Source organism: Ylistrum balloti, unplaced genomic scaffold, assembly GCF_031769215.1.
Source record: "Ylistrum balloti isolate Yb309-2 unplaced genomic scaffold, AGI_CSIRO_Ybal_v1 Utg370894, whole genome shotgun sequence".
Classification (NCBI taxonomy): Eukaryota; Metazoa; Mollusca; class Bivalvia; order Pectinida; family Pectinidae; genus Ylistrum; species Ylistrum balloti.
This window is the reverse complement of record NW_026782508.1, coordinates 95,368-109,225: the sequence shown is the minus strand read 5'-3', so window position 1 is coordinate 109,225 and position 13,858 is coordinate 95,368. Positions and strand designations below refer to the sequence as shown.

The following is a 13,858-nucleotide window of genomic DNA, read 5'->3' as shown; positions in this document are numbered from 1 at the left end:
AATTTGGAGAAACGAACACCTATCCAGTGGGGTGTAGCTCATGAAAAGAATTGGACTTTAAACTTAACTGGCAGAAAGTAGAAGGTTTCTTTTTGAAATATGTTTTTCACTAATCACAATATTTGCTAGGCATAAAATTGTACCCGAATTACTTATTTGATCATGCTTTTCTTATATACAGGTGGATTTGTACAGGGAAAGTTTAAGAATGATGGGAGTATCCATCATCAGTGTAGAAACCACTTAACTTCATCACCAGACATAGTTGAGGTGAAATGCCCATACACAGCCAGAGACATGACAATATTAGAGGTGTGTGAATCTATCAAAGATATTTTCCTGGGTAAGAAGTAACTAAGAACTTCTTTAAAAGCTCTGTGACTTTGCTAACAGTCAGACTAAATTGTTCATTTCAAGGAGATATTCAGACTGAAACCACTTAAAAGATGTGTATCAGATTGACATGTTGAATTTCTGTCAAGTTACAGATATATAACTCCCTTTTGCCGAGGTAATTCATGTTCTAAAGACGACTACCCGGTACTCGAAACATTCCCAGCTGTTTTCAACTGTTTCTAACAAAAGTTTATATTGATTTGATTCATAGGCTGTGTATATTAGCCTGTATATGACCATGCATATGTGATACATGATGGAGATTACTCAGATCAGTGTATTTATAATTCCAATATTTGTTATTTAGTTTTAAGTCCAATAGGTGTACTGTTTCAGAAATGTCAGATGATGGAAAGATTGTGCTAAAACAGTCACATGACTACTGGCACCAGATACAGGGCCAGCTGTACCTGACAGAGGCTCAGTGTTGTGACCTTGCTGTCTGGACAACAAAAGACTTTCAGGTGATAAGGATAACAAAAGATCAACTGTGGACACCAAATATTTCTGTTCTGATTGATTTTTATTTCAACACGTTCTTGCCATCATTGTAATTAAAACAGTTTAATGTTTTAAAATGTCAAATTGTACTACAGCTCTATTTGCAACATATTTTTACATCTATAGATAATATCTCAACAAATTCTTTACATCTACAGATAATGATCATGATATTGTACATCTACAGATAAATGTACATAATGTACATCTACAGAGCAACAGATAAATGATCAGTAAGTTAAGATGTCCCAGTGAAAGTATTATGAAACAATAAATAGTTATTACTTCGAATGTACAAGAAATTATTTAATGATTGTCATGACTTATTGTATAGGTCTTAACAGTGGTACATGTATAAAGTACCATGTGGTCTCAAACTCATGTGTGAAGTTAAATTTTAAAGTCTTCAGTATTTCATGAGAAAACAGTTTTAAGTGAATTCTTTTTATGCTTAATGCTTTAAGAACAGCAAGCAAAAACCTGAACCCAGTGATAACCTATCACAAATGCTGGTATGAAAATAATAGCTTGCATGTCCTTTTAATAGCTGAGCTCAAGATTTACAACTGAGAATATAGTAGAATGTGCAAGAAATATTAAATTATAAATAGAAAAACTGACTGGTCTACACCTGACATTTCAAGACTGGACAAGACAGAAGCAAACTTGAAAAAGTTTTGTTGATAAATGCCTGTATTGTGCTGGTATGTGATTTAAAATCTCATAATTCTTTATTCTTTCATTTGCTCGCTCAACATGGATCCTACTTCTTCCAATCCTAAAACAAAGTTGTGCCTCCTCTTTGGTAAAATGACCTTTGTTTGACAGGAAAGGAGGGATATTTAAGGAAACAACAGCAGGTAGTTTATCAAAAATATTGAAACCCTTATCAGCCAGTATCATGTCCCCTGGTTTTAGCTTATCAAGCAACCTGGAACGTTCTACAATGGCTGCATCAGAAGTTGAACCAGGGTACAAATCAGAACAATATACCAATGCTGCATTTGGAGCTACACATGTTACAGCTTTGACAGTATGCCTACTTTTATAGTTACTATAGGAAAGAGATTGACAAATCATGTCTGATGGAACATCTTGAATAACTTCTGTAGCATCCATTGTTATTCTTTAAAAGACTTTGGCATAGACCACTTACATTTTAACTGGCTAGGTATACCGACAGCTTTCAAGGCACCATCACATAAAATTCCATGTAGAGCAGGAATGTAAGTATTCATGATATTTGAAACAGTTGCACGGCTTGTGTTAAATCTCTCTGCTAAATCTAAATCCCTACAGTTGAGCCTTAATTTCATGAGAGTCATAAACAGCTGGTCTTCTATGCTAAAGCAATTGACAGTCCATCCTGCATAGTAGTTAAATGGTGACATTCTTCTCAGCAAGTCGGCTAACACATTAAATACATCAGCTTGAAGTGAAGTATACAGCAACATCTGTCAATATAAATGATAAGAGTACCGCAAAGCAGAACAAAACATGTCAGTGAATATCCAAAACAAAGAAGATAATTCAAGAATTACAGTCCCCCACCTGGCGTACTTTTATGGAAGTCAAAGGTCGAAGTCAAGGTTACAGTGACTTACTTTTGGGATGACCATATTCTTCCAAACAAGTAAGATTTTAGAGAATTGGCTAAATTTCCTATAAAGGGCCCAGACCCTTCTTTATACAAAATTTTATCCCCTTTAGCCAAGGATGCTTCTTAACAATTTTGGTGGAAATTGATTTTGTGGTTCAAGAGAAGAAGGGAGTTATAGGATAAATTGGCAGATGATGGATGCTGTGGTATCCCGTAAGGTCACTTGGCCAACATCCAAATATTTCAAATGGTAGACATGTGCTGCATATACTTTAGTCCTAACATATTATGGAAACCAAAAGCGAAATAATATCTTTCATGTTGCCAAGTAACAAAACATTATGCTTTAAAATACTAAAATTTCAGGTATGGAGGAATCTAGCATAAAATAATTACTTAAAGGTTAACCTTGTCTGTGTCATGAATGATGTCCTGTATTTTCGTTCTTGGTTTTTTCAGTTTAAGCATCTCTACTTCTTTTTTCGAAGGAAGCATCCTCCTCTTCCAAGTCTTGAACTTTGAAAAAAAATCATTGGCTTTATATTCTTGGTACATATAAATTTGCACTAAAAACTCCATTCTTTGCTACTCATCTAAAACGAAAGTTTAGATGGACTTGAAAGCACTATAATTCATAAATACCTGATTTCACTTTTACTGTCTGTACTTCAACATTATCCCCACAGTCAGGAATATGGTAGCTGTGATCTAGTGTTGCTAATTCCTTTGTAACAGATTTGTCGCTGTCGAAAATCACCTCACCATCCAATTCAACTTTTGGTCTTTTTCGTCTGTAGGAAAAATCAAATAAAGTGACATTTCCTTTTTTGTACTTTAATCTTAAGTTAACGTGAGGGGCAATATTTACATAATTATCATATCGCTATAGTATAAGCCATGAGCGAAAAGGTAACAACAAATTGTAAGCAACAGACAACTTTAAATACTGTATTTATCCTGAAATAAGCTAAGGGGGCCAGTATATAATATTGGATCATTAATTGGGAGTGTTGTCCCCCCTCCCCACCCTCCTCCAACTGCGATGTTGGTTTCCCCCCGATATGTCTATAGGATTGTAGTTCCCTCCAACTGTGGTGTTGCTTTCCTTCCGATATGTCTATAGGATTGTAGTTCCCTCCAACTACGGTGTTGCTTTCCTTCCGATATGTCTATAGGATTGTAGTTCCCTCCAACTGTGGTGTTGGTGTTTTTCTAAAACTGACGTAAGTGACGTGATTGCCCCTGAGGTTCTGTCAAATCTGCTTACCTCGTCTAATGCTCAAGTCGACAGATGTCCCGCCAAATTGGTGACATCATCTGTCCGTGTAATGACAGAGATATACCCTTCTTCACAACGGTATCATTAGTTAATTGTGTTAAAGTAATCCTGTTAAAATCAATTCGGACCAATACACATCAATCTGCTGCTAGAGTTGAGACCTTAATATACATTATATAAATTTGATATCCACTTAATATCCCAGGGCATAAAGTACGCTTAGATTGTGAACATGAACAGGAAGTGAAATATGTTTCTTTTTTAACTTTAGTTCGAACACGTGAGTTTTATCAATAAAAGCAATAATTTTCTGTCTATTAATAGTTCGAAAACCTCTCTAGTTTGCTTCACTTACTTTTCATTATTTTGGGCAATGTCGACCCTAAACGTTCGAACTCTTATTTATTCAGACTCGATGGGAGAGTTTGAAACGTCAAGACATCGGAGTAAAACATTGTGGGGCTCGATGGGATTTTCAAGACATCTGTGAAAAGAATTCAGACTCGATAGAATAGTCTGAAACGCCAAGATAGTCTTTCGTTTTAATATCAATTCGTCGTTTTTGTGTAAACTTCGGTCTGAATTTGTTTACCGCTGCTTCTATTGAACGTAGTCTGTAGACATCTGAGTATATAATCTTTCGTTATAATAACAGATGGGTATCAATTTGTGTAAACTTCGGTCGGGAAATGTGTCTAACGCTACTTCCACTAGGGGTATTCTGTTATTTCACGCTGATTTCTTCATTTAGAAAAGCTTTATGATACCATCGTACATAGGTTAACATGATAATAATCAAATCTGGCCTAGTGTCATCTGTATTTTCCAATAGTGTTAGCATTTTGTATTTACGTAGTAACCTTGCTCCTTTATAAGGGTCTAGACATTTGCCAAACCAGATTATATGTAGTCCGAATAATGCTTTAAACTATGTCACACTGTTGTACCGTCTTGTCAGGACTCCTCAGTAACACTAAGGGTTTAAAGCACAAGAACGGCTCTTCTAATCTGTGATGCGTCAATATTTCAAAACGAAATAGCTTAAAGGTACAGCAGTATTGCCCTTTGGCTAAGGTTTCTCTGTCCCAGCTTCCATGCGGGTTTAATGTTGCTTTACGTCCTGTTAACAGCAAAGGTCATTAAAGGACGTGTCAAGTCTGGATGGTGGCGGAAAGCCGGAGAAAAACCATCCTGTGCGATCAGTACCCATGAACGCCTCGAACCAGCAATCCAGAAGTAAAGGGCTAGTGATAAAGACGGTGAGACGCACTAGCCACTAAACTATCGCGGCCCTGGTGATATCATGGACGACATACGCTGCTATCCTCGAGAAGAACCCCTTATTCATGACGTAGAACACATTGTACACAGATACATATTACGAGACAACAGGAGTAACTCTCACACACCTAACGCACCTGTGGTGGCTGTCTAGTATATTGATAGACTTATACACGGCATCTCCCTTCTTAAATCACATCATGGTAATACTTTTAAAAGAAACTGGCTGGAACATGTAAACTAATTTGTATTCACTTGCAAATTCAAGAAATAAACATGAATAATACATTCTTATAATAGGAATGAAATACTGAGATGGTAATTTAGCATTAAGCCTAAATTGTGTCTCTTTATATTATTTACATTGTATTATCTTTCCCACACACACACTTTCAAACATTTATACTTTACATTTCACAAATTTATAAAACAAAATAATATGAACGAATGTTGTGATTTTAAAACCAATGTTCTTATAGTTACCTCACTTACTTAAAAAAAATTAAAAGGAACTCTATGTTTGCGAATGGATACTAATATGTTCGACACAATATCATTATAGAATGATATTAATATCATCGAATTATTGTTCGAAATAAACCGGTTTCATTGTCTTGGCACTTACTAGTCATCGAAACGTTTTGGTTTGTGTATTGTTCTACCACTCACACTATTTATCCGTTCTGGCACGACATTTGTTGGTTGCTTGGATACAGGTTTTTCCATAGCAACACCTGTGTCCTTGGTTACCGGGTTAGATTTTGGCAATAATTGTTCATGTCGGGTTTCGGCGCGTTCCTGTGGTAACACCTCGATTTGCACTGCTGGAGATGGAGTTTGTGCAACAGGTAAATTTGCATACGCGTATGGTTGTTGGTAGAATTGTTCATCACTAAAGTTCTCGCGCGATTTGAGAATGTCTCTCCTGTTCCTCCTGTAGGTTCGACCTTCACTTTGCAGAATATGTGACTTTGGAGTGTCATCATAACCAACACACTTCGCTGGTGTCCAGGTTTTTCCAGTGTGAATCCTGACATGTTCATTGAGTTTAACGTTCGGCATTTGTTTCACTCCTACATTGTAGTACTCCTTTTGCATTACTTGGTTTTTCTCCACACCTTTACAAATCAGTTTATGAGATCCATCTCTCGGTTTCAATAACGATTTCTTAATGGGAATGAATGATCTCGTTTTGCGTCCCATTAACATTTCTACTGGTGATAGATCCACACCGTGAATTGGTGTGATTCGCAGCTCTAACAATGCAATTTTCTGGATCGCGGTTGTCCTCCTTTGCTTTTTTCAGCAGCTTTTTTGCCGTTTGTACGGTCCTTTCCGCAAAACCGTTGCTGTGTGGGTATTTAGGTGAAGATGTTACATGTCTGATGCTGTATTCATTCATGAACACTTGAAATTCAGCCGACGCGTATTCGGGACTGTTATCCGTTCTCAAAACTTCTGGAATACCATGACGGGCGAAATGCGATTTCATGTGCTGAATCACAGTTGAACTTGTCACATTCGGAATATTTGATATTTCAAAATATTTGGAAGAGTAATCAGCTAGAATCATATATTTCTCACTACCCATATAGAATATATCACTTGCTAACTTTTGCCACGGCCTATTTGGAATTTCCTCCTGAATGATCGGTTCCTTCTGCTGATAAATTCGGTGTTTTTGACATATCGGACAATTTTCCACTTTGCTCTTTATGTCTTTTGACATTCCGACCCAGAATAAGCTTGATTTTGCTAGCTCAAGACATTTCACAATTCCAAGATGGCTAGCATGGACCTTCTCTAACATTTCATTTTGTAGTGACAGGAGTGTTATAATTCTATCTCCCTTCATGAGAAGACCATCACACAAATTGAGCTCGTCGCGAATGTTCCAATATACATCAAGATCATTTGGAATCTCACTCCTGTTGTCCGGCCATCTGTATTGCACGTGTTGTTTCACTTTCGACAATATCGGATCGTCGGTTTTACCAGCTGATATGCTCGCTAATCCGTGTTTTTCGAATTCCTCGGCTTTTGGTGAATCTTGTAACGGTGCATGACTTAACGCGTCCGCGATGTAAAGCTCTTTTCCCGGAACTTATTTCACACACAGATTGTAATTTTGAACTTTTAGCATCATTTTTTGAATTCGCTGTGGAGCCTGGATAAGAGATTTCTTGAACAAACTTTCCAACGGCTTGTGATCCGTTTGTACATTCACTGTATCTTTCCCGTAGATATATTGATGAAACTTTGTTGTACCGAAAACTATTGCTAGCATCTCTTTTTCCGATTTGTGCATAGTTCCTTTCGGCAGAATTTAGTGACCTTGATGAAAAGGCAATTGGTTTGCCATTCTGCATCAGACATGCGCCCAGACCTGTAGACGACGCATCTACTGACACTGTCACCTCCTCCGACTGATTGTAATACTGGAGAACTGGTGCATTTGATATCAGGCCCTTCAAACGCTGAAATGCCTGTTGGACACTCTCATCCCAGTGTCACGCTACATTTTTCTTTGGGAGCTCATGTAGTGGAGTGTTCACCGTAGCTAGATCAGGAATAAATGTTTGAAGATAATTCACCATACCTAGCAGTCTCTGTAAACTTTTGCGTCATTGGGCTCTGGCATTTTCAATATTGCCTCAACTCTTGCTTGATTCGGCTTCAGACCATCTGACCCAAATGTATGCCCAACGTAGTCAACCTCGTCCTGGTTAAACTTACATTTCTCACTGTTGAATCGTAGATCAACATCTTCTGCTTTTTGTAGAACAGTTTCTAAACGCGTGTTGAGCTCATCTTCATCCTTTCCCCAGATGAGTATGTCGTCAATTATCACTTCACTACCAGATACATTCTCAAAGATCTGACTGGTTTCTTTCTGAAATACTTCACTGGCTGAGTTTATACCGAATGGTAATCACTCAAATTTAAAATGGCCAAAAGGAGTGTTGAACGTCGTCAGCCACGTACTTTCTTCGGCCAACTTGATGTGAAAGAAACCTTGTGACGCATCCAGTTTTGTAAATAACTTTGCATCCTGTAGTTTTGCAGCAACTTCCTCCACGGTTTTCATCGGAAAATGTTCCCGTTTCACTGCCTTGTTTAGACAAGACTTTCCATACGGAGGACAATTTCTCGGCGGATGTTTGAAACCACATTTTTTACACTTGAACTTTTTCTTTTATTCAGGTTTGGGGGTTTGTGGCGCAGCTTTCTGTTCAACTTAGTTTTAGAAGATGGATGTTTTTGTTTTATACCATGTATGCCTTTGCACCCAGAGAATCTTTTATTTGCATCTCACTGGCTTCTAAAGCACGACAAAATTCTACACATTTGTCCAATGTCAAGGCAGTTTCTCGTAAAAGCCGTTCACGCAAATGGATATTTCGTATCCCGAAAATAATATTGTCTCCGAGTGTGGAGAATTCACAGTTTTTTGCTTTCGTTTTCAAGTCTGTGACGTAAGCATCTATCTTTTCACCCTCTTTCATGTTACGAGTGAAGAATACGTGACGTTCATATGTAATGTTCTTTCTTGGAATACAATATGATTGAAACTTCTCGTATATCTTATCAATGTCTTTCTTGTCGTCATCATGGTCAAAGACAAACGTATTGAAGACATCGTGTGCGGCAGGACCAGCAACGTGCAGAAAATTGTAAGCACGCACCTTATCATCTTCTGTGTCAATTTTCGCGGCTACCTCGTATATTTCGTAGGCCTGCTTGAACCTTCGCCAGTTCTCTGACAAATTGCCAGTAAATTGCAGTTCATTGGGAGGTCTTAACCTGTCCATTTTCTAGTTTCTTCTGACACCATGTGATATCATGGACGACATACGCTGCTATCCTCGAGGAGAACCCCTTATTCATGACGTAGAACACATTGTACACAGATACATATTACGAGACAAGGGGAGTAACTCTCACACACCTAACGCACCTGTGGTGGCTGTCTAGTATATTGATAGACTTATACACGACAGCCCCTTCCAGCTTATGATCTATGGCACCAACAATGAAACTATATCTATGAAAAATAAACACCTGTTAACGATATCGCCCCGCGTGTTAACTTTGAAAAATATACACCTGTTAACGACATCGCCGCGCGTGTTAACTTTGAAAAATATACACCTGTTAACGACATCGCCACCCATGTTAACTATGAAAAATATACATCTGTTAACGATATCGCCACCCGTGTTAAATATGAAAAGCATACATCTGTTAACGATATTGCCACGCGTGTTCACTATCAAAAATATACATCTGTTAACGATATCACCACGCGTGTAAACTATGAAAAATAAACATCTGTTAACGATATCGCCACGCGTGTTAACTATGAAAAATAAACATCTGTTAACGATATCGCCATGCGTGTTAACTATGAAAGCATACATCTGTTAACGATATCGCCACGCGTGTTAACTTTGAAAAATAAACATCTGTTAACGATATCGCCACGCGTGTTAACTATGAAAAATAAACATGTTAACGATATCGCCACGCGTGTTAACTATGAAAAATATACATCTGTTAACGATATCGCCACCCGTATTAAATATGAAAAGCATACATCTGTTAACGATATCGCCACGCATGTTAACTATCAAAAATAAACATCTGTTAACGATATTGCCACCCGTATTAAATATGAAAAGCATACATCTGTTAACGATATCGCCACGCATGTTAACTATCAAAAATAAACATCTGTTAACGATATTGCCCCCCGTGTTAAATACGAAAAGCATACATCTGTTAACGATATCGCCACGCGTGTTAACTATGAAAAATAAACATCTGTTAACGATATCGCCACGCGTGTTAACTATCAAAAACATACATCTGTTAACGATATCGCCCACGCATGTTAACTATGAAAAATAAACATCTGTTAACGATATCGCCACGCGTGTTAACTTTGAAAAATAAACATCTGTTAACGATATCGCCACGCATGTTAACTATGAAAAATAAACATCTGTTAACGATATCGCCACGTGTGTTAACTTTGAAAAATAAACATCTGTTAACGATATCACCACGCGTGTTAACTATGAAAAATAAACATCTGTTAACGATATCGCCACGCGTGTTAACTATGAAAAATGTACATCTGTTAACGATATCGCCCACTCGTGTTAACTATGAAAAATTAACATGTTAACGATATCGCCACGCGTGTTAACTTTGAAAAATAAACATCTGTTAACGATATCGCCACGCGTGTTAACTATCAAAAATAAACATCTGTTAATGATATCGCCACGCATGTTAACTATCAAAAATATACATCTGTTAACGATATCGCCCACTCGTGTTAACTATGAAAAATAAACATCTGTTAACGATATCGCCACGCCTGTTAACTTTGAAAAATAAACATCTGTTAACGATATCGCCACGCGTGTTAACTTTGAAAAATAAACATCTGTTAACGATATCGCCAAGCTTGTATGCTGATCCGAAGGCTTAAGGTATGAAAGATATGTTGTAATTATATTGATCAGTGATTTTGATACGATTTTCAGAGTTTAATTCAATAGTAAAACTACTTTCACTCTTCCATCTTCGAATACATAATGTACATAGAACAATGTAGATTTATTAAGACTTCGACTGCAGTCGACTGAATGGATCTATACTTAATTTTCTTGTATCTTTTGATATTTGATTTCTCCTAAATCTAGACAGTAAAGTGAATTAAGTCATAGTGGGTAGCTCTATCAATCTGTCGCCATTTATAGTCACCGATACAATGATATTCCCTTCTTTGATCCTGTAGATACCATCCAAGTAGGGTGATAGGAAAAATATATCAAGGGAGACAATTAAGTGTGTAGTATCGATATGTCCTTTGTAACTTACCAGCTATATTCCTGAGAAAGAGCCACCACCTCTCCTATTGTAACATCATCACGAGATTTTTCGATTATTTTCGTAAGCGTTGGCAACACTACCTCATTTACATATGAATTATGTTCTTCTTGGAAGTTGGATTTAAAGATGCCGTCGAAGATGAACATTACGATACTCATCCTTGTTTTTAAATTATGTTCATTTTTGCTACATGTCTATGGGATTCCAAACATCAAAGAAAAATTGAAGTATGATATTTAAAACGCATGTTTCATATTTTGTTAGACACCTGTCTTCCCATCGAAATGGATTAAGTTTTTTCAATTCACTTTTTAAATTAGGAACCTGATATATTCATTTCGAAGCAATTATTTCAGCTGTATAAAAAAAACACTCAAATTTGTTGCACTTTTCACTACAATTAGTATTACGTACATAGTCAGATAATAGATTAACCTACGTTATACAGAACGTTTCGTCCATTCAGAACTCATCAGTGATTCTGACGTAATTGATTCATCGATCTTGAAAAGTGTAAAAAGTGAAATTGTCCTGTTCCTATTTCGGTAATGCAAGGAAACAATGGCGGCAGATTTATATTGAGTGGAAGTGCCTCACGAGGAAAAGTCTGGGATTGTTCACGAAATGGATACTTCCTTTTCTTTACTGGAGGCTCGAAATTCATTTAAGTATCGACAAACATGTGACCAGAAGAGGTCACGTGAAAGTGAATAGGCACTGACGACGTTTTCAGTGGACACCCCCCTCGTTTTACCTGGATTATAGTGGATTGGCACAGATACATTGTTAGAATATGAAAGACACTATTTCTTCAACAGCTCGATACATACACAGGGTAACGTTCAAGGACATGTACACTAACATGTCTGATTTCCAAATTTATGACATTGACGTGTTGCGTTTGATCCGATATTCAAGGGTTTGTTTCCGAAATCACCAATTTCTTTGCGAGATGTCAACAACGATCAAGGACTTACATCAGTGGGATGCTAACGATGTTCACAGACGAATTTATTGGGGAAAACTTTGATGTTCGGCACAAGGATGTCTTTGAAAAATAGCCTACTTACTTCCGCTATATGAAGATGACCGTATTCGAAACTCATCGATATGCTGAGTGATTCCATTACTGTCAACTTTGTTCTCATAATTGACCTACAATACAGATGATTTTCTTCGCGGGTATCACCGATGAAGCAGAGGACAATTGCTTTTTCAGTGGTGTCCTTGTAAAACATATCTTGTATTGCCTTCGGTTGATCGATTTTGAGCAAGTCTTAAGATCAGAGTGACAAGTCAGGTTTTTCTTCTGTCCAGAATTGCAATCTGTTGAAGTATTTGGTAATTGTTGGTTGATGTACTGTACTGAATTTTTTTTTTTTTTTCTGATAAATGAAAATTATTAATTCTATGGAATTATTGGGCTAGTTAACAACGAATTAAACTGCATTGTACAGCTGAATCGTCCTTCTAGGACTTGTTTGTGGAGCCGAGAGCGCGACTTCACCAAGTGAACCGGAGAAAAGTAGGAATCTCAATGGAGATGTGCCATAACTCAATAATTCAGTAAATTCCGTGACCTAATAAATGTTTAAAAATAACGTTAAGTACAGTTCACTTGTATACAATATACATTCACTGAGGTAAAGGATGATATGACACCGATTTCTAGTTTTCCAATAATTACCGTAATTCATTTTTCCTTGTTATCCTCTGCCTATTAAACAACACAAAAACTCCAATATTAGGACTGTTTATAGTTTTTTTTTCTAAAAGAATATATTTAATTCAAATAGAAATAATATTTCTCTATGGATTATTTTCAAAAACGAAGACAACAATTCTCATTTTGTAATTAAGGCTCTTTATTATAAGTGCCATAATTAGTCATTTTTTAAAAAAATAAATTATGTAATGTCATCAGCAGTTCTATATTCTTTTTGGTGTATTTAAAAGAACGCAAAGCAAGTCAGACAGAAAAGTAAATGTACATTCGAGTGAAATATATATCATTCCTGAAACATTAAAATATATTGTTGTTTTCATTTCGTGTGAATAATAGCAAAACGTAATTCACAATAACAAATTTTCCTACATCCATCTGTTCATTATAAAATGCTGGAAGCTGAAGGTTATAAGACACATTGGCGTGGACTCATTTGAGTAATAGAGATTTAACGATTTCTGTTCAATGTATTCATTTTATACAGCTTTTCAGTCTGCAATGTGTTACAACAAGAGGCCTAGTGGCCCTTACGACCATCTGAGGTCAACGATATTGAATACAAAGGCTATAGGGTAAAGCGTTTTCAAGTGTCACGAAACAGAAATTCGATCTTAATGATGGTAAGACTTAAGTGAGAGTTTTAAGCCCTTGGGAGCATATAATTAATTTTATCTTAAGGTTTCAGCAAAATCATTGAAAATGGTTCAGGAACTTTTGAGGAGTCGAAAGTGTTAAAGTTTGCGGACGCACAACGCCGGACAAAATGCTATCTCAACAGGTCCAAATGAGGCCCAAGTGACCTAAAACGTTGTTTTGAGCTGCACTATAAAACACTTTTACAGTTTAATAGTTGATATGGTTTTTTTTTTCAAATTAATTAAAACATTAAGTAAAAAAAAATGGAAGTGTCATTTATATAATGATGTGAATATGTCGTGGAATTTCAGAAATAGAGAGGGAACTCTAATGAAACAAGTGACTAAACGGGCCTTCAACGTTCACCTTGTACATATATAAAAGTCAAATTTCATGCCTCTCGACCTTTTAATTAATTAGAAGTCATCTAAATGATTTTTGAAAATTGAGCCTTATGACTTGAATCGTCAGGCTTCATCCTAGGATCACACCAGTCAAATACCATGCCTTTGGGTATTTGCGTTAATGAGAAGAA

General features: G+C 36.7%; 1 protein-coding gene across 1 annotated transcript; it reads right to left on the bottom strand.

The window, feature by feature from the left end:
- Positions 1 to 6,225: 6,225 nt before the first annotated feature.
- LOC132559355 (uncharacterized protein K02A2.6-like) lies at positions 6,226 to 8,145 on the bottom strand. Its single transcript, XM_060223964.1, has 3 exons — positions 8,043 to 8,145; positions 7,794 to 7,967; positions 6,226 to 7,160 (listed from the first exon to the last, which is right to left on the bottom strand). Exons 1-3 carry the CDS (start codon positions 8,143 to 8,145, stop codon positions 6,226 to 6,228), a joined length of 1,212 nt encoding a protein of 403 aa, XP_060079947.1.
- Positions 8,146 to 13,858: the final 5,713 nt, after the last annotated feature.

Excerpts from the sequence above, each read along its gene's own strand:
- LOC132559355 (XM_060223964.1), bottom strand. The coding sequence starts at position 8,145 with ATGAAAACCGTGGAGGAAGTTGCTGCAAAACTACAGGATGCAAAGTTA. Across the intron at positions 7,968-8,042 it reads CATCAAGTTGGCCGAAGAAA|CCAGTGAAGTATTTCAGAAA; the intron begins GTACGTGGCTGA and ends GTATAAACTCAG. Across the intron at positions 7,161-7,793 it reads ACGATTCAACAGTGAGAAAT|TTCCGGGAAAAGAGCTTTAC; the intron begins GTAAGTTTAACC and ends GTGTGAAATAAG.